Below are 24987 nucleotides of genomic sequence, written 5' to 3' on the forward strand. Positions count from 1 at the left end.
GCTGGTTCTGTTAAGGGGTTGAGAGCCAATGAAGGGAGAGCAGCCCAGGAAGATGTGGAGAGAGGGAGAAGCAAGAGAAACAGAACACGCACCCTGGGTGAGGTGGGATGAGAAGAAGGCAGCAGAGGGACTGTATGAAGAATATGTTGGTATGAGGTGGTGAAAGGCCTTGTTGCAGCTTGATAGTTTGGAGAGTGCTGTGACAGGTCTCCGCTGCAGTCAGCTGCCTTCGTCAGCGCAGCACGGCTCTGAGGGACTCGCACAGCAGCCTGGAGAAAGGCATCTAGTGCCATTTGAGATACAGGAGGGAAATGTCTCAGATATGACATAGGACTGATAAGAGCTCTCTGTCCTTCAAACAACATCAGATATCTATATGTAGGGTGCTGAAATAATCTGAAGGTGTCCACCTCAGTATAAACTGAACTGCTGTCTAGGGTTTAGTAAGTGTATTGGCTTCGTTACATACAATGACAGTTTAGACACGCAGCACCCAGGAAGGTGCCCAGATTTAGTTCTTTTAATCTACAGTTGAACCTTACCTTGGAACTCGGTGAGTCCAGAAGAAAGGTACTGCTGATCAGCAGCTCCTAGTGTGGCAGCAGCCCCCACCCAGGTCCTGCCAGGCTCCTGCAGGTGCTGCACTGCAAGCTGTCTCATTCTACAGGCAGACAGCCACTCCACGGTGCCTTAGCCTCTGTATGACCTAGTGGTCCACAGGATCTGCAGAGACTCATTCTAACAAGAGGCATTACCTCTTCGAGACTTGTTTATATATTTCTTGCTTCTGGCACTGGAACCTGCTGAACACCTCTGGGCACCCCAATTGCATCTTTTTTTCCCAGAAAATGCCACAGGGATGCTGCTGTTTAATATAAAAAGGAGTCAGGTTGGTGTAAAATTCTTTGCTATCCCAGCTTAAGAGCTGCTTGTGGAAACCATTCTTAGCTGTCTTTTGACTCTTTTCTTGTGAAAGGTCCCACAGATAGAGTCCCACTCTGGAGAGGCAGAGCCAGAGTGTGTGTTTTTAGCTATTTTGGGACTCCATTTACCCACTTGCACAACGGGTCTCAGAATATTGTCTTTCTTCCTAGAGGAACCTGATCTAAATGTGATGGTATAGGAGGCCTAGGCACTGGAGGTGTTCCACTGGAAATCCAGCTTGCAGTAAAAGACACTAATAAACAGACCCATTGACTTTCGTTTATTTGTCCTAAGTGAGGTGTCTGCTGTTTCAGGGTCACAAAGCATTCACCACGTTCACTGTATGGTGCTATTAAGGGCACCAACACAGAATGTAAATCAAAACATGACACCTTTTAATTATTTGTGGTAGCAAAATGTCTGTTGAAACCATATGGTTGGCATAATTCTTGTTTTCAAGTAATTAGTACCTAAATGCTGCTTTAAGGCACTTCATTTCTTCTTGTTGCATCCCTCTTTATCCGTTCTTCCTGGGTGCGGGGGAGAAACCCCCATGATCATTCCAGTCTCTGCTGTGCCTGTGAAAATTAACCATCAGTCCAGCTAACTACCCACACCCACAAGATGCCAGAACTGCAGAAATTTTGCAGTGCTTGTTGAAATCTCACAATTCAGCAGTTTTGTGGGTTTCAGTGCTTTTAAACTGTAACTTTCCATGCTTGCTTCTTTGCACTGGGGTCAGCACAAGGTCTATGAACCACTGCTGACTGCTTTTACCTTTATTTACATTTCACTTCACAGTTGTAACTTTTTTTTTTTTTTTTTTTTTTTTTAACTCAGACAGTGGTATCACTTGAACCTGAGCCATAGATTTTACATCTTACAATGCACAGCACTGGCAGCCTTTGACATCGTCATTCATCATTCCCAACTTTAAAAACTTCACTTTCTTGAGGCTTTAAAGAGTCAAGCTATTAAGGTAATTGATAGCAACTTCACAGGTCTGTACTTAGCTCTGTCAAGGCTTTTTGTCTCCCCTTAAAAAAAAAAAAAAAGTTACACACTGTGTCTGTGTTGCTGTTTCAGAAAAAGGGAATACTGCTCATTTTCACTGGCCCTTTTATGTGCTTGTTTGCACCGCGCTTCACCAGTGTTTCTTCAGTTTGTATACAGAGGACATAAAAATCCATACCTCAATATAGGCTTCTAGCCACTGGTGTAATATAAATAGCAATAAAACGGGCAAGAAAACATATTGGAATATGTATATTTACGTGACCAGGGCTCCCAAAGGAATCAACTGAATGTGCAGAAAACACGATACAGCCATATCTGCTCTCAGATGGTTCATTACACACAATCATTCAGAGATCAATTTCTGGTTTAGCATTTTGATTTATTCCCTATGACAAAATTTTTACAGAATTCCTACCTTTTTTCTCTTGGTATGTTTTTACTCACAGCACCTGTGCAAAACAGTGAACTGTCTTTTCACTCGTTACTTTCATTGTCTTATAATAGCAAAAGACCGAGCTTTACGCATCTCTTAGACAAATCTAAGAAGAGAGGTTGTTTTCAGAAAAGCTGCTTCGTTTAGTTTTTTGCTATGATTACTTTGCCCAGTTTTTCAAATATTACTTGGAAATGCCTCAGGGCAGCTCCGTAAAGGGTACCAAAGGCAAAGTTTTTGAACAAGTTTTCATTGTGAACATCAAAGGACTTCACAGCACCTGTGTAAAAAAAACCACAGAGAGTAGAAAGTGAAAAATCATTATTCCCTGCCTAATCTATCATTCTCTTCATGCAAGACAATTCTCTACTACTGCTTTGACTACTGCACCTTAAGTGTTTTGAACAACAGGGCTCCACAACTCCTTGGAGCATTATTCAACAGGCTAACATAATTCTTAATTTTACTTTTGTGCCTACCTAAATAACTTTTCTGTTCTACATTTGTATCATTGAAATATTGTCCCTGATTAATTGGTTTTACCTTTATTTACCAATTAGCTAAACTATATTTATTAAGGCAACCCTGAAACCATTTGGGAATAATTTGGGATCATTCTCTCATAAAGTGTGATGAGCTGATCACATTTTTGCATTAACAGTTGGTTAGGAAATTAATTTCTCCTATTTCAGAAGCAAAGATTCCAACATCAGAGCTGAGAAAAAATAGTGATATAATGGCCTGGAAATAATAAAAAAACTTTTAGTTAAGTCTGGCAGTGATATACAAATGGTGGTATCTAATTCTCCTCCCTTAGGTACAAGAAAGCTAATTTCAGAGAATGTTACCTGTGGAGTTTTAAGGTGTTCGTTTTACTCAGACTTCTGAGATACATCGAGTACTATTCTGCAGAGCAGTGATAGAGCTTCGTGGTCTCAAGAAATTATTCCTTATAGCCATGAAAACCATGACAAGGCAGCACCGCTGCTCCTAAGCTCCACACAAAGCAGGAAAAATTCACTGTAAACTCTGCTTACCACATAACCAAGTATCACAACATTAATGAAAGGAATGCTGCAAATATTAATATAGAAGTGTTGGAAGGAGAGAAATGAGACACGTACATCATGTGACAGTCTGCATGAGCAAGGAATGCAGCGCAGTGAGAACATCGGCAATATGATTCAGTGCTCATCCTGAAGCACTCCAGGGGAGAGCACTTCTTAAGAAGGTGGGATAATTAACAATCTTTATGCTACTGTTGTTCAGTAAAAAAGTCTTAGTGCTGGTGATGGACAATGTAAAGAAGAATATACAAATTGACTGAACAGATGTTGTCTGTCCCTAATTGGTGTAAACATATTTAGTATTGGCTGAGATGGGCAGTGAGGCAGAAATAGCCTACATAACAAATTCCTCTCAGCTTTATTTGCTTTTGCTGTTTGTCATCATTAGACACAAGGCTGATATTGTTTGAGTAACAAATAGAGCTTTTACACATTCAGCTTCACTGATTTTTGTCTTTTTCCTGTTTTGTCAACAAGGCAACATCCACGGCAGGGTAGTGTATTACAAAAGTGTACCAGTGTCTACCAGAAATCTACTTGAGGTTTTCATTACAGGAACACCCTCCATGAAAGAGGAAGGTGGATTCAGCAGAAACAGTACCTCCCCTCAGACCCACGCTCCTGGGCATGCAATATGATACAAGTCTTAGCAGCGGTTGAGATTGGAGTGACGCTGGGGAGACAAAACTTCAGGCTTTGAAGTATAATAATACCCATATCTGCCATAATGCCAGATTTATCTTATTACTCACCTCGTAAGTCAAAATCACATATTACTGTCATTCTAGACACACAGATACATTGCCTGCCTGTAGCTGGTAGATTGCCTCTCTCAGAGTAGTAGCTGTCTTACTGATCTCTGGCTGTGCTTTACTCATGAAGCAAATTAAGTTCATATTTTTGGAGGAAGATAAATTGTATGAACCAGTCACTTTGCGTGACCTGCTTTAGTACTAATAAAAACCAGTTTAAAATACTCAAAAATATTGCCTGATATTTAGCATTTCTGGTTTTGAGTACATCTTAAGCAGTAAATCATTCTGAAAGACAGATGGGAAGTCACTTTAAGGATCTCTGAAGTAAAATTTCTGTTAATACTTTGGAGTTATATTTCTTTACAGAAACAAGGAAATGTAATATCCTGTTGTATACTTTATAATGTTATTTCTTATCAGCCAAGGCAACATTTATGAACGATTGAAGTGTGTATGATCTATTACAACTGTTAAAAATTGCTGTTGAACTAGTGTAACTACTGAAAAATTGCAGAATTTGTTTTAAAAACCATGCAGCTTGTTACATATTTTTATTGTCTAACGAACAGTAGAAAGGCAATTTTTCTAGCAGAGAAGAGTAAGTTATTGCAAAGTTATTGCCAGTTATCGTCAGTGTAAGTTATTGCAAAATAATCAAAAAGTGCAGTTTGCTTCTGCCTGTTTCTTCCCACAACCTATGTCAATATTCAGAAACCGTGTTTATATGAGGATACAATTTCAGAGCCCTCAGTGGGACAACAGATGCCTAAACCACAGTGTTGGGGAGGAGAGAAAAAGTAGCCATCTAAGCATGTTTACTTTCAGCGACAAGGAAGTTCTAACTTGTCCCTAAGTGGTGACTCACAGGGTTGGGACTATAAAAGTAAAGGTAACTGCTCTCTAAAACATCACGGCTTCAGACTTCACAAATCCAACATGATGCAGGCAAGACTTTCAGCTGTCTTCTTTTTCTTGTTGGGTTTGTCATTTTGCCTGACAATCCCTATTCCCCTTGAAGACAGCCATGAATTCACAGAGAAAGACCTTCAGTTTGCAGAGGTACAGTATAAAATAATTAATTTGCATATTTTATAAATAGTAAGTTGTGTAGTTACAACTGTTTCAAAACTAGGCTCATTACTTCTTTTCCCCTTTTTAGCGCTATCTCAGGACTCACTATGATCTCCGTCCAAATCTTGGTGGCCTAATGAGGAAGAGTGCCAATACAATGGCATCTAAACTTCGAGAAATGCAAGCTTTTTTTGGTTTGGAGGTGACAGGCAAATTAGATGAAGAAACATATGAACTGATGCAGAAACCAAGATGCGGTGTCCCAGATGTGGGGGAATATAACTTTTTCCCTAGAAAACTCAAATGGTCAAAAACTAATTTGACATACAGGTAAATGCATGGCATATTGAGTGTTACTACCGTTATTACCTTCTTTCAGGTACCTTGTCCGATAGGTTGCTCAGTTGGGTTGTTGGGAGAAGGATGCATTTGAGTTTGACAAAATTCATGTTGCAGTTTAAAATCTCACAGCCCCATTTTTGGAAAGGTCCCCTGAGCCCATCTTACAGCCCGAGGAAGTAAATATGATTTTTTTCCATTGCACTTTGTTGTGGAGGAAGGCTGGTGTGGTGTAAGCTAGTAACTCCTCATCTGGCCTCCATGTAAACACTCTGGTCACATCCATGGTGCCCAGTGAAAGAGGGGTAAGGACTACAACCGTGCACCTCACCACTGATCCTCATAGCACTTAACCTCTAGGTCACTCCTTAGCTCTTAGTGCTTTGGACCTGGTTTAGTGTCTGCTTCATATAGGTCCTGTCCTGGACAAAGCACTGTAGAGGCAAACCGATCTGTGTAATGTGGCTCTGAGATCAGGGACTGATCCTTGTCTCTCTTTCACAGTCCATTTCACAGTCCCATTTCACAGTCCAGATGTCTATGCTTGGTCTGACAAATTTCACACCATAACCTCAGGAAGCTGACCTCGGGAAGCTACGGTGCTTAAAGGTCACACAGCAGCTCCTTCTCCCTTAACACAACAACGTCATCAGCAGGGGGTTTTGACCAGCTGCAACCCAAGTTTCTTTAGAGGACTCCAGATATGAAATCACCAAACTATCATTTCAGTATCTAGGGATAAATATTACTTTTATATGAGTGATTCTAGCTTATAAAAAGCCTTGAATCATGTTTGCTCCTCCAGGTAGTGAGGGTCATGAAATATTTTATATGGCATAAGAAAAAGTTTGAAATTACTGATATGATTTGACATAATACAGTATACAACTGTCATTTTCTGTTTCTTCTGGTGCATATAAAATCAATTACAGAAAGCTGTTGGATCATTTCAGATGTCTCTGAATGATTTTAATGAAAATAGAAATGGTTATTTTTACTTTTTTGAATACTGTATGCATCTGCCAAGCTCTTTGTTTTTAGGTAAGAACATAAGGAGGAAAAAAGCAAAAATTTTAGTGAGGTGTACAGTTAGATAAAAGTTTGTTACACATTTTCTTCAATTCACACAATTAACTGGAGATATTAATCTGTTTGATAGGATTATGAATTACACTTCAGATCTGAGACGTGCTGACGTAGACAGAGCTTTCAAAAAAGCATTCAAAGTTTGGTCTGATGTGACACCCCTTAACTTCACCAGAATACGAAGTGGTATAGCTGACATCATGATCTCCTTTGGCACTAAAGGTAACACAGAATGAATTATTTTTAATTATAGTTATATTGCTGCCAATAAGACAGGATAGTTGATTTAAATGTTTTGAATGTTGTTTTATAGAACATGGTGACTTTTACCCCTTCGATGGACCCTCTGGATTATTGGCTCATGCTTTTCCCCCGGGTCCAGACTATGGAGGAGATGCCCATTTTGACGATGATGAAACTTGGTCAGATGATTCTAGAGGTAACAGAAGTTCCTGAGATTATTTGAAATGGTGATATATGGACAATTTTGTCCTGTTTGATAACTGTAAACTGTTTTGCCTGTGTACTGTTCATTATGTTCACTGGTAACTCATAGGAAGTTGGGTTTAACCTCCAATCATAAATAGAAATAGAATATATGCCTAGCATAAATTTTAAGGTACACACCTCCTAAACAAAGTGATAGTAAAAATGCCACAAAGAAGGTATTTTTTCATCTTGGCATTTCACTGAGCAAAAGGGCAGCTAGTTCTGATCACAGATTGATGGGAATTACATACTGAATCCTATAGATAACACATATAATTTAATTTGCTGCAAATTGTCTACTTGCATTGAATTTGAAAATTCTTCACCTTGCCTGTTGGGGACAGAGCTTTAATAGAACAAAACATTATGGGTTTTTTCAGCACTATGTTATTTCACCCTCCTGGCATTAAAGCTAATTTTTGCAATACCGAAAACAATATAGACTCCCTGCTAGACGTGAATTCCTGACAAAAGATGAAAAATTTTATTGATTTGAGTAAGGCTGACTTTGCCCTAGAGCTTTCCGGTGTTACTAAGAAATTTTAAGAAATCTAAATCTGCCTACAGAGCAACACTGTCAAAAAAAAAGATTTAGTTTGAATCCAGCTATAGCTATGAGATTCTCAATCGATTAGGCCCTTAACAAAACAAAACCCATGGTACTTCAAAAAAGGCAAGCAATGTACATCATTTTCCCATTTATTCAGGTGTCTGCTTCATTGCCCCATATGTTAAAACATAAGTGTTAAGATCAGTTGATTAGTCTAAGTACACTTTGGTGATACAGGGAGCTATGCAGTTACTTTCACTGTGGTTTGTTATAGGGTATAACTTGTTCCTTGTTGCTGCCCATGAATTTGGTCATTCTCTGGGACTTGAACATTCTAGAGACCCTGGAGCTCTGATGTTTCCAATTTACACGTACACTGGAAAAACTGGCTTTGTGTTGCCTGATGACGATGTTCAAGGGATCCAAGAGCTCTACGGTAAGTCTGTATAACATACATACCCTGTGCTGTTATAACCTGTTACAGATGCACTACACAGTTACCACAGAACTACAGATCTTCAATAGCAACAGTCATGACTGATTCAGACCAATTCACTGGATACTTGGCAACTAGACTTCAGGAACAGAAGATGCTTAGATTTAATAGTTCAGATTAAAAAAAAAAAAAAGAATAAAAAGGAAATAACACTGCAGAAGACAGTTTGTCACTCTGCTGCCTCCTTTCGTGGGGGGCAGAATCTTTATACTTTTTGAACTGCCTCAAAAGAGAAGGGAAAACAGAGCTGAAAGGAAAAAACCAGAAATATCCATTTTTCATCATGGAAAGAAGAAAACTTTTGGGGGACTTTCACAACTTGGGTTAAAGAAAGCAAGTCTGTTTAACATCTTTGCAACACTGCTGAACTGTGAAGTCCATGAATGTATTTGGCTAAAGAAGAGAAAGAGAGAACAGACTTTCCCCAGTACAAATAGATTGCTCATTATGCTTGTATTCATCATGCTGTTTGGGAATTCTTCCATGTCCTCCTGTTCAATACCATGATCATATAACCATAAACTTATAGAATGGTTTGGGTTGGAAGGGACCTTAAAGATCATCTGGTTCCAGCCCCCCTGCCACGGGCAGGGACACCTCCCACCAGACCAGGTTGCTCACAGCCCCATCCAACCTGGCCTTGAGCACTGCCAGGGATGGGGCATCACCACCCTCACAGTATCCACAGAAAAGAAATGAATGTTGTCAAACTTAGATCATATGATATGATTCCAGGTGCTGGAGATAGAGATCCCAACCCAAAACATCCCAAAACGCCAGAGAAATGTGATGTAGATTTGTCACTTGATGCAATAACTGAACTGCGTGGAGAAATGCTGATCTTCAAGGACAGGTAAAGCGATTGCCATGTCACAGATGATGGGTGCTGGATAAAATTTGAGCAAGAGAAAACACCATCTCAGATTTTTACTAAAGATTTGAGTAATCATACGTTTAAAAAATCACAAATCAATACAGATGTCTTTAAGAAACTGCATCATGTATCTTTTTAGGGAGGATTTATAATACAGTTACAGACTTGACTGCCTAGTAATATGAAGATAATATGGCTAAAGACTGACAGTATTTGTACACATTTTTAATTTCACGGGGCTTTCTTCTACACACACATATCTACTAACATTTATCTGAGTGAAGTTATACTACATTCAGAAGCCTTACATGGGACAGCAGCGTTTCTTTTATTCTAAATGAAAAAAAGATTCAAGTTTGGGGTTTTTTGTGATGATCACTGTGTGAGTGACAGAAATGGTCTGCAGCTAGGTGACTATGAGGAAAGGAAAGGTCTACAAGGAGCTCTATGTATTGAAAATTCTATGTTATATAAAAAAATAATTCTCCATTAACTACTTTTTAATATAGCACATCAAAGTTACTGGTATTCTGTAGTATGAAAAAAACCCATAAAATATGTTTTCTTTTTATGACTAGGTTTTTCTGGAGACTGCACCCTCAGATGGTTGAGGCAGAACTGGTGTTACTTAAGTCTTTTTGGCCAGAGCTTCCAAATAAAATAGATGCAGCTTATGAAAACCCCATCAAAGATCTTGTGTTCATGTTTAAGGGTGAGTTTTCAATTTTGCTGTTGGCAGAAAAATATACATAGTCAAGCTCAGTATGTGATGTAAAGGTAATCAAGAGAAGAACAAAACATCCTACCTTCCTTGCTCAAAAAGCAAACTCTGTTGGTTTCACCCTGTGAAAATCTATGCAATTTCCAGTGACATTCCAGTGATTAAGCTCAGACTACAATTAGGCTCAGATGACTAGGATCATACTTAGCATAAATAGTTTAATAACTGCTGAGTATGTGACCTAAGAATCTGTTGCTTGTATTAAAACAAGGATCATGGTATCCTCATTTTATTCTGTTTCTAAGTTGAGCCTTTACAAAAGACTCATGCATACTTTGTTCTTACTTTCAGGAAAGAAAGTCTGGGCTTTGAACGGTTACGACATAGTTGAAGACTTTCCTAAAAAGATATATGAAATGGGGTTCCCAAAAGAAATGAAAAGAATAGATGCAGCTGTCCATATTCAAGACACTGGCAAGACTCTCTTTTTTACTGGAAATAAGTACTGGAGGTAAGCTGGTGACAGACTGGTGTGTCCCTGGTCATAACCTGTCCAGAAGTATCAAAACATCAGTTTTTTTCAAACCAGCCACTTGATTGTAGCTCATGTTTCCAGTCTGTGCTTTTCATTAGTGCTGTAGCTGTGTAGAAGAAATATGTCATAAAGATGTATGCAAGACTTTTATAAACATATGGGCACAGCCTTTAAAAGCTGAAAGAGTGCGAGAAAGGAAAGGAGAATAACAATGCCTTAGTCCAGGAGAGTTTGTAACATCAGCATGTCTCCTAGAAAAAATTCCCTTCTTGCTTCTTTGAGTTGCTTGTGTGACACAAAATGGTACCAGTGCTGTGAGAGTAAGAAATCTATCCCACCCTAGGATGGCTGCTTTTTGCTGCCCATGAGTGGGACTTACAGCCAGGTCTGATGCATAATTAAGACATTACCATCCCTTCCCAGTATCTTTGTGCCAAGCAGCCTCAGGATAGGCTTGTAGTGCAAATACATCCAGGTACAGTCATCTCCATATAAGATGTACCTTCTAGATCAGTTCTGAAAATATAGCTTTGTTACTTTAGTGTTTATTGAGCTTGTACTTGCGGTGGAAGAGTGCCCTGGTTATTGTCCTGAGTTTCATTAGACATAAAGTCCCCAAAGTACCTGGTGCTTAGGGACATGGTTTAGTGATGGACTTGGCAGTGCTGGGTTAACAGTTGGAGCTGATGATCTTAAAGTTCTTTTCCAGCCTAGATGATTCTATGATTCTAAAGGCTGCTGGTTACTTCTGATGTGGGTAACTTCAAAGCATATAAAGGGCACAAGACCAAAGTCCCAGGCTGTTTAAATCTGAATTATTTTTTTTGTGTGTGTTTAATATAGTTACGATGAAGAGGCAGAGGTTATGGAAGCAGGCTACCCCAGGCCAATAGAGGAAGAATTCGCAGGAATTGGTGATAGAGTGGATGCAGTCTATCACAGAAATGGTACATAATCTGATAATGAAACTTTATTAAAATTAGTTGTTATTGAAACCTGAGATTAAAGTCCTGTGGGAAATTCTGTTATTTGCAGTTTTGATTTTTTCACATCAATACTTCGGTTCTTGGCTGAATCAAGTTGCTGTTCTAAATTGCCCTCTAGTCAAGGTGCTCTTACAAACTGTGTACATACATATTTCAGGAGCCAAAAAAGATCCGCCTCCTTACTTAAGGAACCTAAAGTGATATGCTTAATATAGAAGTGTTATAATGTGTCCATTCCTCCAAATGGAGCCCATTCCTATCCAACTCTTCAAGGAGTGTTTCCAAGTCAGAGCCTTAAACATTAACTGGCAAATCCTGTATTTTTCTAAGCAAGTGCTGTATAGGAATAAAACACAGAGCTTGACTCTAGATTAAAATATCAGTTATTTTGAAATACCAATCCAAGCCTGGCAAATGGAATAAGGACCTTTGAAAATTTAGCTCAGCATTCTAAATACTAAAAAAGTGCATTAAAAAGAGTTATTAAAAATGAAAATAAACAGCATAGTTTTTATTTGAAGGGTAATTTAAACATGCAATGCAGTTTTCTCAGGGTTAATTAATTTTAACTTTTCTTTTCCTTAGGTTATCTCTACTTCTTCAATGGACCACTGCAGTTTGAATACAGCATCTGGAGCAAAAGAATTGTCCGTGTCCTGCATACTAACTCCATATTTTGGTGCTAATTACATCTGAGTGCCATGTCATAGGCTGCAGAGCAGCTAGTAGTACAAGGAAATAATAATATGGGCATATAGATTTATTAGAGGAGAGGACAGCAAGGTTCTGTGAACAAGCACTGGCTACCTATCACCAAATGTATACTGTATATATTGAACTATATAGCTGCATGTCAGTCTGGGACTGAATTAACTTAATAGGAAAGAAGAAAAGAAATCATTAGCATTTCAAGGGGCATTACACCATTTAGAGTTTGTCTAGTATTGAAGTGAGAAGCTGGATACATCCTACATGATCATGAGTACTATTGATTCCCGGTAATCTGAGCGTGTCTAATACCTTTCAAGGATCTCCTACCACGTCCCAAGAAATAGACCTGATAAACCCAGGAGTGTTATATTTTTAAACTAATCCTTCAGCAATTTGTGAAATTCTCATTAATGTACTGGGAATTCAGATGTGTAATGGATGAGTCAGGACTGAACGGTGGCTGCCTGAGCAGGATACACCCGGCTGCAACAATGAAGTTAGGGAATTCAAAGGTATTTGAATGTATCCCCATTTGAATAGGAATGTCCCCCTGGAAATGGATGCCCATGTCATGTTTGCAACAAGTAGAAGGTATAGAAGCACCGAGGTGTCATTCCAAAGCAGACAGAAAAGCAGGAAAAGGGAAGAGTATTCCAAGCAGAAATCATCAGCCTGTGTGATACCGGGGAAACCTGAAAGAAGTGGCAACAAGAGCATCATGCAGGTTGAAACCTTGCATGAAGCTACATCTGGTATCACAGCCCACGTTTTCAGCTGCTGTAAAGTGGAGCAGTTCAAGTGACATTTATAGAGGTTATGCCTAGCTGTGCCAGCAGAGAGCCTGCACATCCAAATCAAAATATTCAAAAGAATATCTTTTTTCATGTTGGTCATTCTTTTAATATCTATATCAATTGTTTCAGTACCATCTAAGGGGGTTTGGGGGGGTTGTTATGTTTTATTTTAGTTTGGGGTTTTTTTGTTTTGTAATCATTGCAGGTGATGTGAGATTGGGATTATTTATCAATTTGAAAAAATAATATTAAATAAAATGGATAAATAAAATGACATTGTGAAATTGCTTAAATTTTAATTTCCTATGCTACATATCATAAAACCAAGACAGAACTATTGGATAAAAGAAATCAGGAACGCTACCTGTGCATTTTATTCATTAAAATTTTCACCTCTATTTAAAAATCTGTTTTGCTTTTTTTTCCCTTTGAGTAAATGACTTTTTTAGAAAAGAGAGGAGGAAAGACAGAAAGAGAAGAAAAAGGAAGGAGCCCTCAGATTTGCAGAATAAGAACTAAGTTGGAATTAGTCCTTATCATTACTGAAGGTATGAGAAATTAAGAAATACTGTGAAATTCAGTTCCACATTAATTTGAATGCTAAACATAACTAATAACTAATTGAACTACATTGTCCTCTTCTGCCTCCTCAAAATCAACCCCTAAGTCAATCAATCAGCCAGGCCTGCCAGACAAAGCCCATCAACAATGAACATGTTTAAACAGGCATTAACTGCCAGGCTCACCCTCCAATGAGCCAGATGATTTTGACTCTGTAACTTATGCAACATAAACAGTCAGTCAAGGTAACCTAATAGATTTAGTGGTCTCTTCTGACTGTAAAACTCTGAATTAATGAATTTCAGACCTTAGTATGCTTAAAACAAATGCAAGGAATTAGAGCTGAAAGAAAAAACATTACAAATGGAAAAAAACAGACTAAAATGAAAGTTCATTGTATCATCTGTTATATGATAAAATGTTCATAAAAGTGGTAGGGAAAGAGGCAGTACAATTCTTTATGCATAACAAACAGAATCTGGCTCATTTATATGTAAAAATCATTTTTGACAGACACGGTCTGCCTGAAAAAATAATGCTTGAATTGGGCTGCAGTTTATCTTAATTACTCTGCAGTGAAATAAGGGTCTCTAGATGTAACCCTAGTCCTCATTATTCTCAGTATGAAGACTTGGTGAAAAATTGCGTCAAAATAATAAATTGCTTTCCTTAAGGGCTAGTTGTTGAGTCTGAGTGTTCTGAATTTCAAAGGTCTGACCTGAGCCTCACTGGAGCAGGGAATGCAAAGGTGGACAGGGAAGCAAGGAGATATCAATGAATGTCTTTCATACGTACATGAATTTCTGTTAACGTTGAACATTTGGCAAGGGAAAAAGCTATTGCATAGAAAGCTGAATCTTCCAGAGGCTTCAGCATGATCACATTCAGCTGCTCCCCAGTCCAAACAGTCAGATTCCTGTTTGCCACTGGGCTGACTGGAAGCAGCCTTTGGTACAAGTCCAAGCACAGCTCCAGCTCATGTGCCTGCATTCCCAGTAAGAGGCGAGCGCTGCTCTGTGCTTAGCCCTACCTCAGCTGCGAGAAGTACCAGGCTGTCAGTTCTTGGCACTTTGTTAAGAAAAAATGGAAAACAAAATGCCTGTGCTGCGGATGTGGAAGGCTGAGGACAGAGCCAGAGAAGCCCTGGTGGTGCCAGCAGCCACAAAGCAAAACTGTCCACAGGGCCTAGTGCCCTGTGGGACCTGCTGCCACCTCAGGAGAGTAACATTGCGTGAGTGCCTGGTGGGAACCCGTATGGGATATCACCCAAGTGCTGAAAAGAAATGAGCCCTTTTCTTGAGACAGAGGCTGAACTGACTCTTTTCCTTGACATGTGAGTGAGGAAAGGACCACAAAAGGCTGAGACATCTGTGCCCCAGGATGTAATATAAGCAGAACTAATAACTTCCCACCTGGTTTCTAGTTTTCACAGAACTACACAAACCCACCTAACGATACATGAACTGTTGCTGATTAATACATCTTTTATATCCATTTTGGTCTCGGCTAAAAATTATCTTTTGGAGGGGGAAAAAGAATAAGGCAGGAAAAGCAATCTGTCATATGCTCCTTAGGACTACTTTCTGTGCTGGTTACATGATCCTGAGCAAGCAGGATGGAAATAGATATTCCAGGAGAGAAAGAAGTGAGCAAACATCATTTAACCTTTACAAACTGAGAAACTAGACAGCTGTCTTCTAAATTCATTAATACTTTGAAAAGGCAGCAAACACTCTGAGAGGTACTGTGAGCCCCATGAGATTTACTACGAGCTGAGAAACTGGTGAGAGAATTCATTCTTATCATGAAAATGCCTTTTTTTCTCAGCATGATCTCCAGAAACCTACTATGAGGACACTAGATGGCAGTGACAGCTTTGCCCCTTAGAGGATTTGCTCAGAACCGAACATGATACGGTGGCTGAGGAAGCTGCAGCTCATTACAGCAAATTCTTACATTTGGTGAAGATATAAAAAAGCCAGCACTAATAAGTAGAATTTAATTATTATATTCTGTTGAAATGTGGATCTCTGAGTAACAAATTAAGATATTAAAGTATTAGGAATTTCTTCTAGATATAGTAATTTTCAGGGCCACTAATTTTTCAGTCTATTGATCATCCTTTTCTGAACACCAGTGCAATACGCTTAAAACAGTATACTCTGTGGGTAGTCCTAGGAATAATGCAATCCCTTAGTGCAACTCCATTCGTTGGAGAATTACACATGCACACACATACATAGACGTACTCCAACTCCTCAGGAGCACGAGTGCCTTCCAGAAAACAACTTGATTTCTGAAAAAAATGACACTGCAGAATACGGAAGTAAGGCGAAAGTGGAGAAAAATATCAGTTTCAAAGAGCCTAAGTAAAATAGTAAAAATCTACTCAAAAGTGTCTGAAATGTCAAGTATGCGGTCACATCTGCTTGGAAGAACTAAGGGCGATTTCTAAACTTTTCACAGTTCATTCTGAGCTAGTATTTCCAGACATGTGAATATTTTACAGATGAAGAATATGGTCTTGATCTTTGAATCCCTAATACTACCCAGATCAGTAAGACTACTGTGCATTTTGAGCCAGGCAGGAATTGACTTTCTTAACCTGAAAATATTTCTGAGACTTTCAAACATCTTTTCTGTTTGCAATAGAAAGAAACAAGAAATTTTGGGAATTTTTAATGGAAAAACATTTGTCCTCTGGCATAGTCTGTAACTATATTGTCAATCAGCATAGTTACTGGGTCTGGAAGAATATACTGTTTCAGGTTTTTGCTCATACTGATTTAAACAAGGGTCTAGGCCTCAATCTTCAGTCTTCTAGGTGAAATAATTGTACATTCACTTAGGTTAAGGTGAGTTTCTTTCCATTTGCCCTGCTGATAGATGTTCCCTCTTTACACAAATACAATTAAACAGTACTCTCTGGAAAGACTGGCTACCCATTAATCAGAAAGTTTATTTGGCATGTAGGATCAAGCCCTTCTGTCAATTATGTTTGGGGGTTTTCATACCAAGTGGGGTGTCTATACACGCTGGGAGTCCACACCAATTTTTGGTTTTGATGGTTCTGCTGTTCCTAATGAAAAACATTTCCAGAGAAGACCTCACCAGTTCTCCCTAATATGGTGCTAAGGGTACAAATTCTACAGAGACTCTGTCTGGCCTGGGATCTTCCTCTTTCCTACTTAACACAATCTTGTGGTTGACACATCCTTTTTAGTCACAGCCTTTTGATTACACGCTGCAGTTTGAATTTCCAGCCAGTGCTGTTCAGGTGTCTCTCTGGCACTCACTTCAGCTGTCCCTTCAACTTCATACACCGTTATCTCCCACGCACTGTGCTACAAGCAGTGCACTCTGCCTCTGGCTTTGTCATAGAAAACGGATGAGGAAGCATTTTGCTCTAAGAAAATTCTTTCTGGGCAGTAGAGAATCAGGTATCGCTTTCTTCCTTACATCGTATAACAAATATCCTACTGCCATAATAATACAGGATAATGCAGTTCTGTGTGTACCTGAGTGAGCCACCTGAGTTGTATCTTCACTTTTTGCACAGATTACACCACAGTCCTACCACCAGGCAGTAGGAAGCTCATGGAACAGTGTCCTGGGGATGGTCATGTCCATACTGCACAGTCCCTGCTGGACCTTGCATGAGCCTTTTCTGCTCTTCTTAAAAGAGGCAGATGGGCCATTTCCAGAATGAAGTGCTGCTTTCTCTGGCCCAGATGACATTATTATGGCACTCTGTAAGTTTACCACTACAGGGATTGCCACCCTAGGAAGAGAATAAAAAAAATTCCTTTTATCTCTGTGTGACTCGTGTTGTATGAATGTATTCTTCACAGGAACATCAAATGACGTAGCCCTTTTCAGAGCCTGCCATCCTAAGAGGGACCTGCAGGAGTCTGTTGAGAACCAGTTGTGTCTCGAGTTCACAGTGTCCTTCCCATGAACTGTTTATCTAACATCCTTTTGAGGCTCAGCATGGGCTGTGTCCCAAGCCACATCCCCCATTGTGCCCCATCCTGAGAGGGGTAAGTAGTTCAAGCGCTGTAAATGCGTGCTACACTGGAACAACCCTGCACTATCCTAGTGAGCATTAGGGAGGGAGCACATGCAGGTGTAGTTGGGAGGAGGGGTCCATTTCAGAGGGTGCTTTTGCCTGTGCTGTTTGCTGGTGTCCCCCAGGTGGTCCACGCAGGCAGTCCAGTCTCAGGCAGGAAGGACATGGGCAACTGTACCTGTGGCTGGTGGAGTCAGTGCTGGTAGAAGGACCAGGATAATTTAGGTGGACTTCATAGACAACCATGACTTCAGGATCCCAGCAGTCAAGGCATACCATGCATATACATTAAATTAATGATTCCAGACTGTTTCCAGGTGAATCAGCAGATCAAGTCCTTCCTGACCATGGTCCCGGCTGCTGTTGAGGGACAAAAAAGTGCAGAAAGTGTCCCTCCTTAGGGCCAACTAAGGGTTATTAATGATAAAATAGTATTTAAAATTGTTAATGTTAAAAAAAATTACACTGACACAGATTTGTTACTGTCAGGGCTGGAATGAATATCATTTGATGCATGCTTCTTGCATTATGAATACTGATTCAGGGAAGGACTTAGCTGCAAAAGGCTTCCCTTCTTCTCCATTCACGCCATCCAGAGAATTATCTCTCCTCCCATATTTACCACTGGCTATGGCTCTGGGTGCTCTTGAGGTCACTTGATTCTGGTCTGGGTCTGTAGGGTACCTCAATAAAAGAAGGTATGCAGGTGTATGAGCAGGTATCACAGAAGCCTTGGGACATACTGTGAAGCCTTGGTCACAGAATACTGGGGAGGAGATGTCACCACTCACAGGAGCCATGCATGAGAGGTTTGAAGTCAGATATTTAACCCTCCGCAGGCCTCCAGGTTCTGGCACAGATGTATCTTGGCCATAGAAAGTTGATAAATCATAAATCTTACATATGGTTCAAAATTTTGTGTTCTTTTACTGTAAGTATGTGGCTGGATAACAGTAAGTACATCATGCAGAGATGCATGATGGGGTCAAAGGGCATGAGTGGTGCAGAGAAGTCAAGGTTAGACATATGTCGGAAAAATTTGGTCATGGAAAGCTACAAGGACCCATAGTATAAGATGTCATGTTTGAGGTCCCCTGAAGCAAACTGCAGTGCCAGTACCCCAGGACAATTAGAAGTTGCCTGCAGTGCCATGGAGTACAGCTTCAACAAGGGACAGCCTGATGAAGTGACTCACAGGGCAGTGAGGATGTGGCCAGACAACTGGAATAACTGAGCTTGGGAAAATGTATGCTCTCCTTCTAGCTACATATTTTGATCTATTAGTCTCAGTCTATTAGATTAGACCCTGCAGGCAAAAGCCATAAAGGAAAACAGGTTTTATGATTCTGACAGAGCCTAGACGCAAAGTTGGTTTATGCTCCAAAGTACCCCATATCAGAGACTTAGCTGATGGCTGGGTTATCCGGCTGTAATTTCCAGGAATCATCCAAGGACCCCTTCTCATGGAAAATTTGGCTGTTTTGCACTAATAACTTAGCAGAGTGGTTTATTGACAAAATGCTTTGGGAACATTTTTGTAGTTCCAATGTGGAGGTTCTGCTCCAAAACAAAGGGAAAGAAGCTCCAATATGATCATCAGTCCAAAAATTAGCTTGCATATGAGAATAGCTTTCCAAATGTCAATTCCAAATTAAGAGAAGCAAATATTAAATGAAGCTCTCATAAGTTACACAGAAGTGTCCTGTCTAGAACTCTGTTGGAAATCACAGTGCAGATAACCTTTGGGGAAAATCATGGTGCAAATAAACTTTCTTGGAAATAAAATGTAACCAGATCTACAGTGGCACAAAACAGCAAAAGGGCAGCATAGTAATGTAACAGGGAGATACGGAGTTATAACAGGAGAATCAGGATGTAGTGGGAAAAATAAAGCGAGTGATAACATCAGTTTATTTCCAATTACTGAATTTGTGTAACTATTATGAGCATCTGAAGTATGAGAACTAAGAAAGAAATAATCAATGAGAAACACTGCTAGGATCTGAACCAAAATTCAGACAAAATAGAAATCTCAGCATTGACCTCACTCATCTTTTCAGAAAGTAATTGCCCAGATGACAGCTGCTTTGCAGAGGGCTTGGGTAACTTGCTCCTCCTGTACAAGCAGGCTCAAGTTTAGTAATAACTTGAGAGAAGATGCTATCAACGTATGCGCATTGTTTTGGAAGAGCACCTGGAACCTTTCAAGTGTTTCCACCAAAGGACAGTAGCAGCCCTTCGGCAGCTTTCTGCTGTGTGCCAAGGAGGAAACACAGAGCTCACAGCCTTGAATTTGGGAATTTTCTGCGTTATGTTCATGAGACTTAGAGTATGAGTTACGCTTTCTGAAACTGAGTCACTTGATGCACAAAGTAAATACTGGATGTGGGCTCACTATCTCTGCGTGAGGCTGCACAAGCATCAGCTCCGGGGGGAAAATACGTGTTGAAAGTTCAGGCTTAAACAAACGAGTACTGTGCATGCAACCTTAAATAAACACTGGAAATTTTAATTTTTATGTTCCTCTTGCTCCATTCACAGCATTGGATCTTTCATGGCACTCCAAGGAATGACTTGCATCATACTGACACATGTTTAAAGTGTGAAGTTTCTCCTTGGGTCTAATAATTACAGTTGCAAAACATCAGAATTGCCCAGCTGACCAAATCAAAGGCCATCTCAGACTGTCATATTCCTCTCTATCTTTAATAGAAATGAGGACTAAACAAGAACCTGTCGTGGAATATTTCAAGAGCTGCTGAATTTTGCATTGTTTTTCTTCAGCTCTTTCTTGCATAGATAGAGGTGTTCTTAATATCTACATTCTTACTTGAATCTCAGGTTTAAAATAATACAGGAAACTCCAGATTTTTTTTGTGCTCTTTTTGAAACGGTACTTCCCTATTATCTTTTCAAACTATTGTCCTGTTCACTGAATGAGTCATTGAGTCATTGTGTTGAGAAAGAGAGTAAATAAGAGCACCTACTTTCTGTAAGTCCCTTGCTTATATAATTTTAGCAGATGTCTTATTTGTTTTAATCTTAAAACTGATGTTACAATTTTTTGCCCTTTAACGTGAGCAATATTTTTTAATTCCCCTGACAGTTTTGGCAGTCTTTTATTCTTGTTGTCTGCTTTGTAAGACTGTGCGACCAGAACTAGACACAATATTCACGTCAGACTGAATCAGGTCATTATGTTCCTGAATTATCATCAGTCTCTTTCTCTATACTTTATGACTTTATTTCTTATAGACAGCTGTATTCTAAGATGTTTACTCTAACCTCTATTATCAGTAATGCCATCTAATAACGGAAGCCAAGCCAAGGGAACACAAACTTAAGAATTCCTCCAAAATTATAGAAAAATAAGCAGGAGCCAAGGACATAATCAGTATTACTTCATTGATCAATTATCTACCATTTACCATTTTCTCTGTGTTTATTGAAAGCCAGAGATTTACAGGCTCTATATGTGTTATTAACTGCCAAGACTGAATCACATAAAAGCCCAGCCATCCTGTTATAATGAAACTACTTGGGACTAAAATAATAGATATTAGTACTGGACAAAGACAGAGGGCTGTGTGAAGCTATGACTTGTTTTACTTCCTTGGATGTATCTTACTACAGGGTGCTTACTGCTCACATTACTGTGCCAATTTTGTGGTGCCAGGTTTGAGAGAATGGGTTTAAGAAACAGCCAGAAGGAAAGAAATCCAGACTGAAAATACAATTCTCAGAAGTAAAGAATTTGGGAAAACAAGCTACTTTATGACAGTGTAGAAGCTTAATGGATGTATGGAATGCACACACTGCAGGGCAGGAGAGGAAAAAAATGGGGCAACAGGAAAAGGGGAAGTTTGTCATTACCAGTGAACTCCACCAGTCCTGTTATCCTGAAAAGGCAGGATACATAAAAGCAGAACTCCCAGGAGCAAGAAATGTCAAACCAACTTTGACAAATATGTGAGACCCATGGATATGATCCTATGTGGAAAGACATGGGTGGATTAAATCACCCATTGTTGCAGATCAGGCTACAAGGTTACAGAGGTGTAATTCCACCCCCTTACACACACACACTTTACAACGACAGCTGTGTAGGTGGCACAGATGTGTTTAGGCTCGGAACGTGTAGACTAAATTTTAGTGAGATGATGTAATCAAAACAATTCTTAGTATTATTTCCAGCAATACAATTTGTTACTGAAAATAGTGCACATGTAAAATATCTATTTTTAAAGATATCACAATGACATAATTAGCCTCACTTCCTCTGTGTCTGATGATTAAACACTACCACATTGTATGTCTGTGTCGTCAAGGTAGAAACTGCAAGTCTAAATGATATGAGAATTACTGTATCATTAGTGACTTACACTGAGAATGACCAAAAGGGACTCTCTCTTCTGAAATACTGGGGCAGAAACAGAGGCAGGCTTTAGGGGCCATGCAACTCAAGATAAAATGCTTTCTGCTTTGGCATGGGCATGCTGTTTCTTGTGGACCAGGTAAAAGCAGTCTTCATTACTCAAATTTGGGATGAGTCAATTGCTCCTCCAAAAAGTTTGGGCTCCAGGTAGATGTAGCACGCAGTGAGGCGGCAGGTATAACTGCAGTAGCCTGTGAGCAGAGCTCCAGCTTGCAGGATCTGGAGCCCATCTGTGGTTTATTTGTTCTCTGTGTGTTTGGATGACATGCTGTTGGATGAGGAAGCCACTAGGCAGGATAGCAAAGAGAGAGAAGGACCACCATGAAGAGGGCCTGTCAGAGAGCAGGGAAAGGGAGGAGGTGAGTGATGGACAGGAGAGGTGGGAAGGACAGCTGGCTATCTCAGACCGTCCCTGGCCTGAGGGGCAGGGCAACGCTGCAACGCAGCCTGCTCGTATGGTCAGCTGCAATGGGGACACACTGGAGTGAGCCCTTTCCAGCTCAGTTTCCTTTCTGTGGGGGAGATGGTAGTTTGATGTGTTTGGTTTGATTCCCAGAGGGAAATGAAACATAGCCAGGGACCTGCAAGCTGGGAATTGCTCCCAAATCCCTTTGCTTAGATGTAGGGAAGATGCTTAAATGCCCTGGCTTTCTTATAGATCACAGAAAATGGCATAATTCAACACTTTGTCTTAAAATGTTTATATTAATGGTGCTTGGTAACTGAGCTTTTTTTAAATTTGAGGATGGTCTATACTGGATCTTTGCTAAGAGCAGGCTCATATGCACAGTGGGATAAAGAAAAGGTTTCCAAGCCCACCTGTTTATTCTATTAGGAGTGTTTTTGGAGTCAGGCTGAACTCTTCCTGTTTGAAGTTTCAGAGGAAGTAGGATGAGATATTTTTATGTAAACAGTAAACATTTTGCGTGAGCTGGTTTAACAGACCCTATGTTCCCTATCTCCACAAAAGGAGACATTTACTGGGACTTGGTGTTAAGTTTGAATGACGTATCTTTCTGCAAAAAAATTTGTTGCTACTCAACACAAATAATGCCAAGGAAAGCCTTGTAACCCCATGTGTGAGATTAACTAAGAAGCAGCTTTGGGTTGTCATGTTGTCTTTGTTCCTTCCCGCTATGATGATAAGAGACCAAAGAGCAAATGTGTAAGCTGGTGGTAGAGTGATAGTCACAGGCAGAGTCACTGCAATCACTCCCATAGCTATTAACACAAAGATGTCAATATTTGTTACATTTCTTAAGCATCTGGGACTACGTTTAAGTGTCACTTACACAGCTAAGTGCCTCTTTCAGTGGCCTACTGGCACATTTGCACACACACACACACATGCACCCAACTCTGTAAGTCCATAAGACACCTAATATTTCCGACGCCAAGCACGGCCAGAACTGTGTAAGAGGTTAGACATGCAGCCAGCCTGCAGCGCGTTACGAAGCACAGCAGCTGAATATACATTCTTCAACCTAATTGTCCCAGCCGCTTTATGTGGCAGTTGTGGTCTAAGCAAGTCAGTCCCCACAGAAAACCCTTGAAAGCTGATGAGGGGGCAGAGCCGTTTGTCTGACTTGATTTTTGTTAGATCACTTGTGCAGAATACGAGACATCCAGGTTCAAAATCCTTCTTTTCCTAAGAGATAGGAATACCTACCACCTACTTCCTAGAGAGACCTGTAATCACCAGATTACTGAGCTTCTCAAAGGCTTGGGCCCTTCCACTGAAGCTGTTCTTGTGTAAACAACCATATTAAGCCAGTGAGGAGACAGTGATACTGGATCCCAGGTTCAGGGAGACCACCTGGAAGCAGGACACTGTAGCCCCATTCCTAGTTGCACTGAACTCATTCAAATTCAAACAATTTTTCTGTGGAGGTCTGAGAAAGTGACTCTACTCCATACTGCCCAGCAGTATTTTCGGTTATTTCTGATACTTGAAATCATCATAAGCAACTGTTGGGGCTTTTTTTTTTTTTATTGGGGGGGGAACATCCCAGATTTAGTGTGTGGGTGTAGTACTTGTCTAGCATGATCCAGTTGACTAGTCTGCTTCCTCACTTTGAATCATTAGATATTTCCATCAAGCAGCTTGCACGGATTTAATTTTCTTTCAGCTCTCAGGTGCCACAGATCTTTTCTCATTTGCTGTGTCAGGCATTCTTGCTTCAGGTGGTTTGGAGTAAATAGCAAAGACCTGGAGGGCCTTTTCTGCACCCAGCAAAAGAACAAACCCACGAGGCTCTGGTGTATCATGCAACAGGAAATAAAGCTTGCTAGGACTTGTGTGAAGATTAATATAGTTTGGATTAGCGTTGAAAGAGCAACAAAGTCCCTAGCCTGTTCATGTGCTTATATGCAATTTCCATAGCAGTGTCTGCATTTGGATGTTATCAAAGCAAGCAGGGCCACCATTCTAATTGGATCCCCTGGGCACTGCTGTCACATAAATGACATGAATAGGCATCTCATTAGGCATCTCATTTGTCACCCCCCCAGTGCCTTAAAATCTTGTGTGTTTTTCAGTTTCAAAGGGTTCAGAATTCAATTACCATCCAGCTGAAAATACCCTGCAGGTAAGGAGGTGTAATACAAATGCCCTGAGAATTTATCAAACACTTCTCAGCTAGTCTTGTCCCCAGACCACCTGACAGTGAACAGGTTATAACACTTGATGGCAGATGATGGAACATAAGGGACTCATTTCTCAGAATGAACAATTGCAAAACAGAGTTATTCAGAGAAGGAAGGTACAGGAGAACCTTCAGGGCTAGAAGAGAAATTCTAAACCCTGAAAATAACATGCACTTGCATAAGGATTTGTTTCCACAGACCAGATGAAATACTTCACAATGGTACAGAAAAATGAAGAAAATACACTAAGTATATAACAGAAATAAGCAAATCATTTTGTGCCACAGAACTACAGGATGAATTGTAAAACTCCTTTTTTCATACTTAGCTGTGAGACAGCAATGGCAGAGGCAGCACACTGGAGTAATTACTTCCTTTTTAATAGTGAATAGTTCTGGGTTAATATAATTTCTTTTCTTTGCATTCAT

The 24987-nt window shown here is 40.0% G+C and overlaps 1 protein-coding gene across 1 annotated transcript; it reads left to right on the forward strand.

Moving 5' to 3' along the window:
* The first annotated feature begins 5093 nt into the window (after positions 1-5093).
* LOC101924923 (collagenase 3) lies at positions 5094-13151 on the forward strand. Its single transcript, XM_005230557.3, has 10 exons — positions 5094-5255; positions 5356-5597; positions 6766-6914; positions 7006-7131; positions 8006-8167; positions 8963-9080; positions 9680-9813; positions 10174-10333; positions 11201-11304; positions 11929-13151. The coding sequence occupies exons 1-10, from the start codon at positions 5133-5135 to the stop codon at positions 12027-12029; spliced, it is 1419 nt and encodes a 472-aa protein (XP_005230614.1). The 5' UTR covers positions 5094-5132; the 3' UTR covers positions 12030-13151.
* The last annotated feature ends 11836 nt before the right edge of the window (positions 13152-24987 follow it).

This window comes from Falco peregrinus, chromosome 4, assembly GCF_023634155.1.
Source record: "Falco peregrinus isolate bFalPer1 chromosome 4, bFalPer1.pri, whole genome shotgun sequence".
NCBI classification, from domain to species: Eukaryota; Metazoa; Chordata; class Aves; order Falconiformes; family Falconidae; genus Falco; species Falco peregrinus.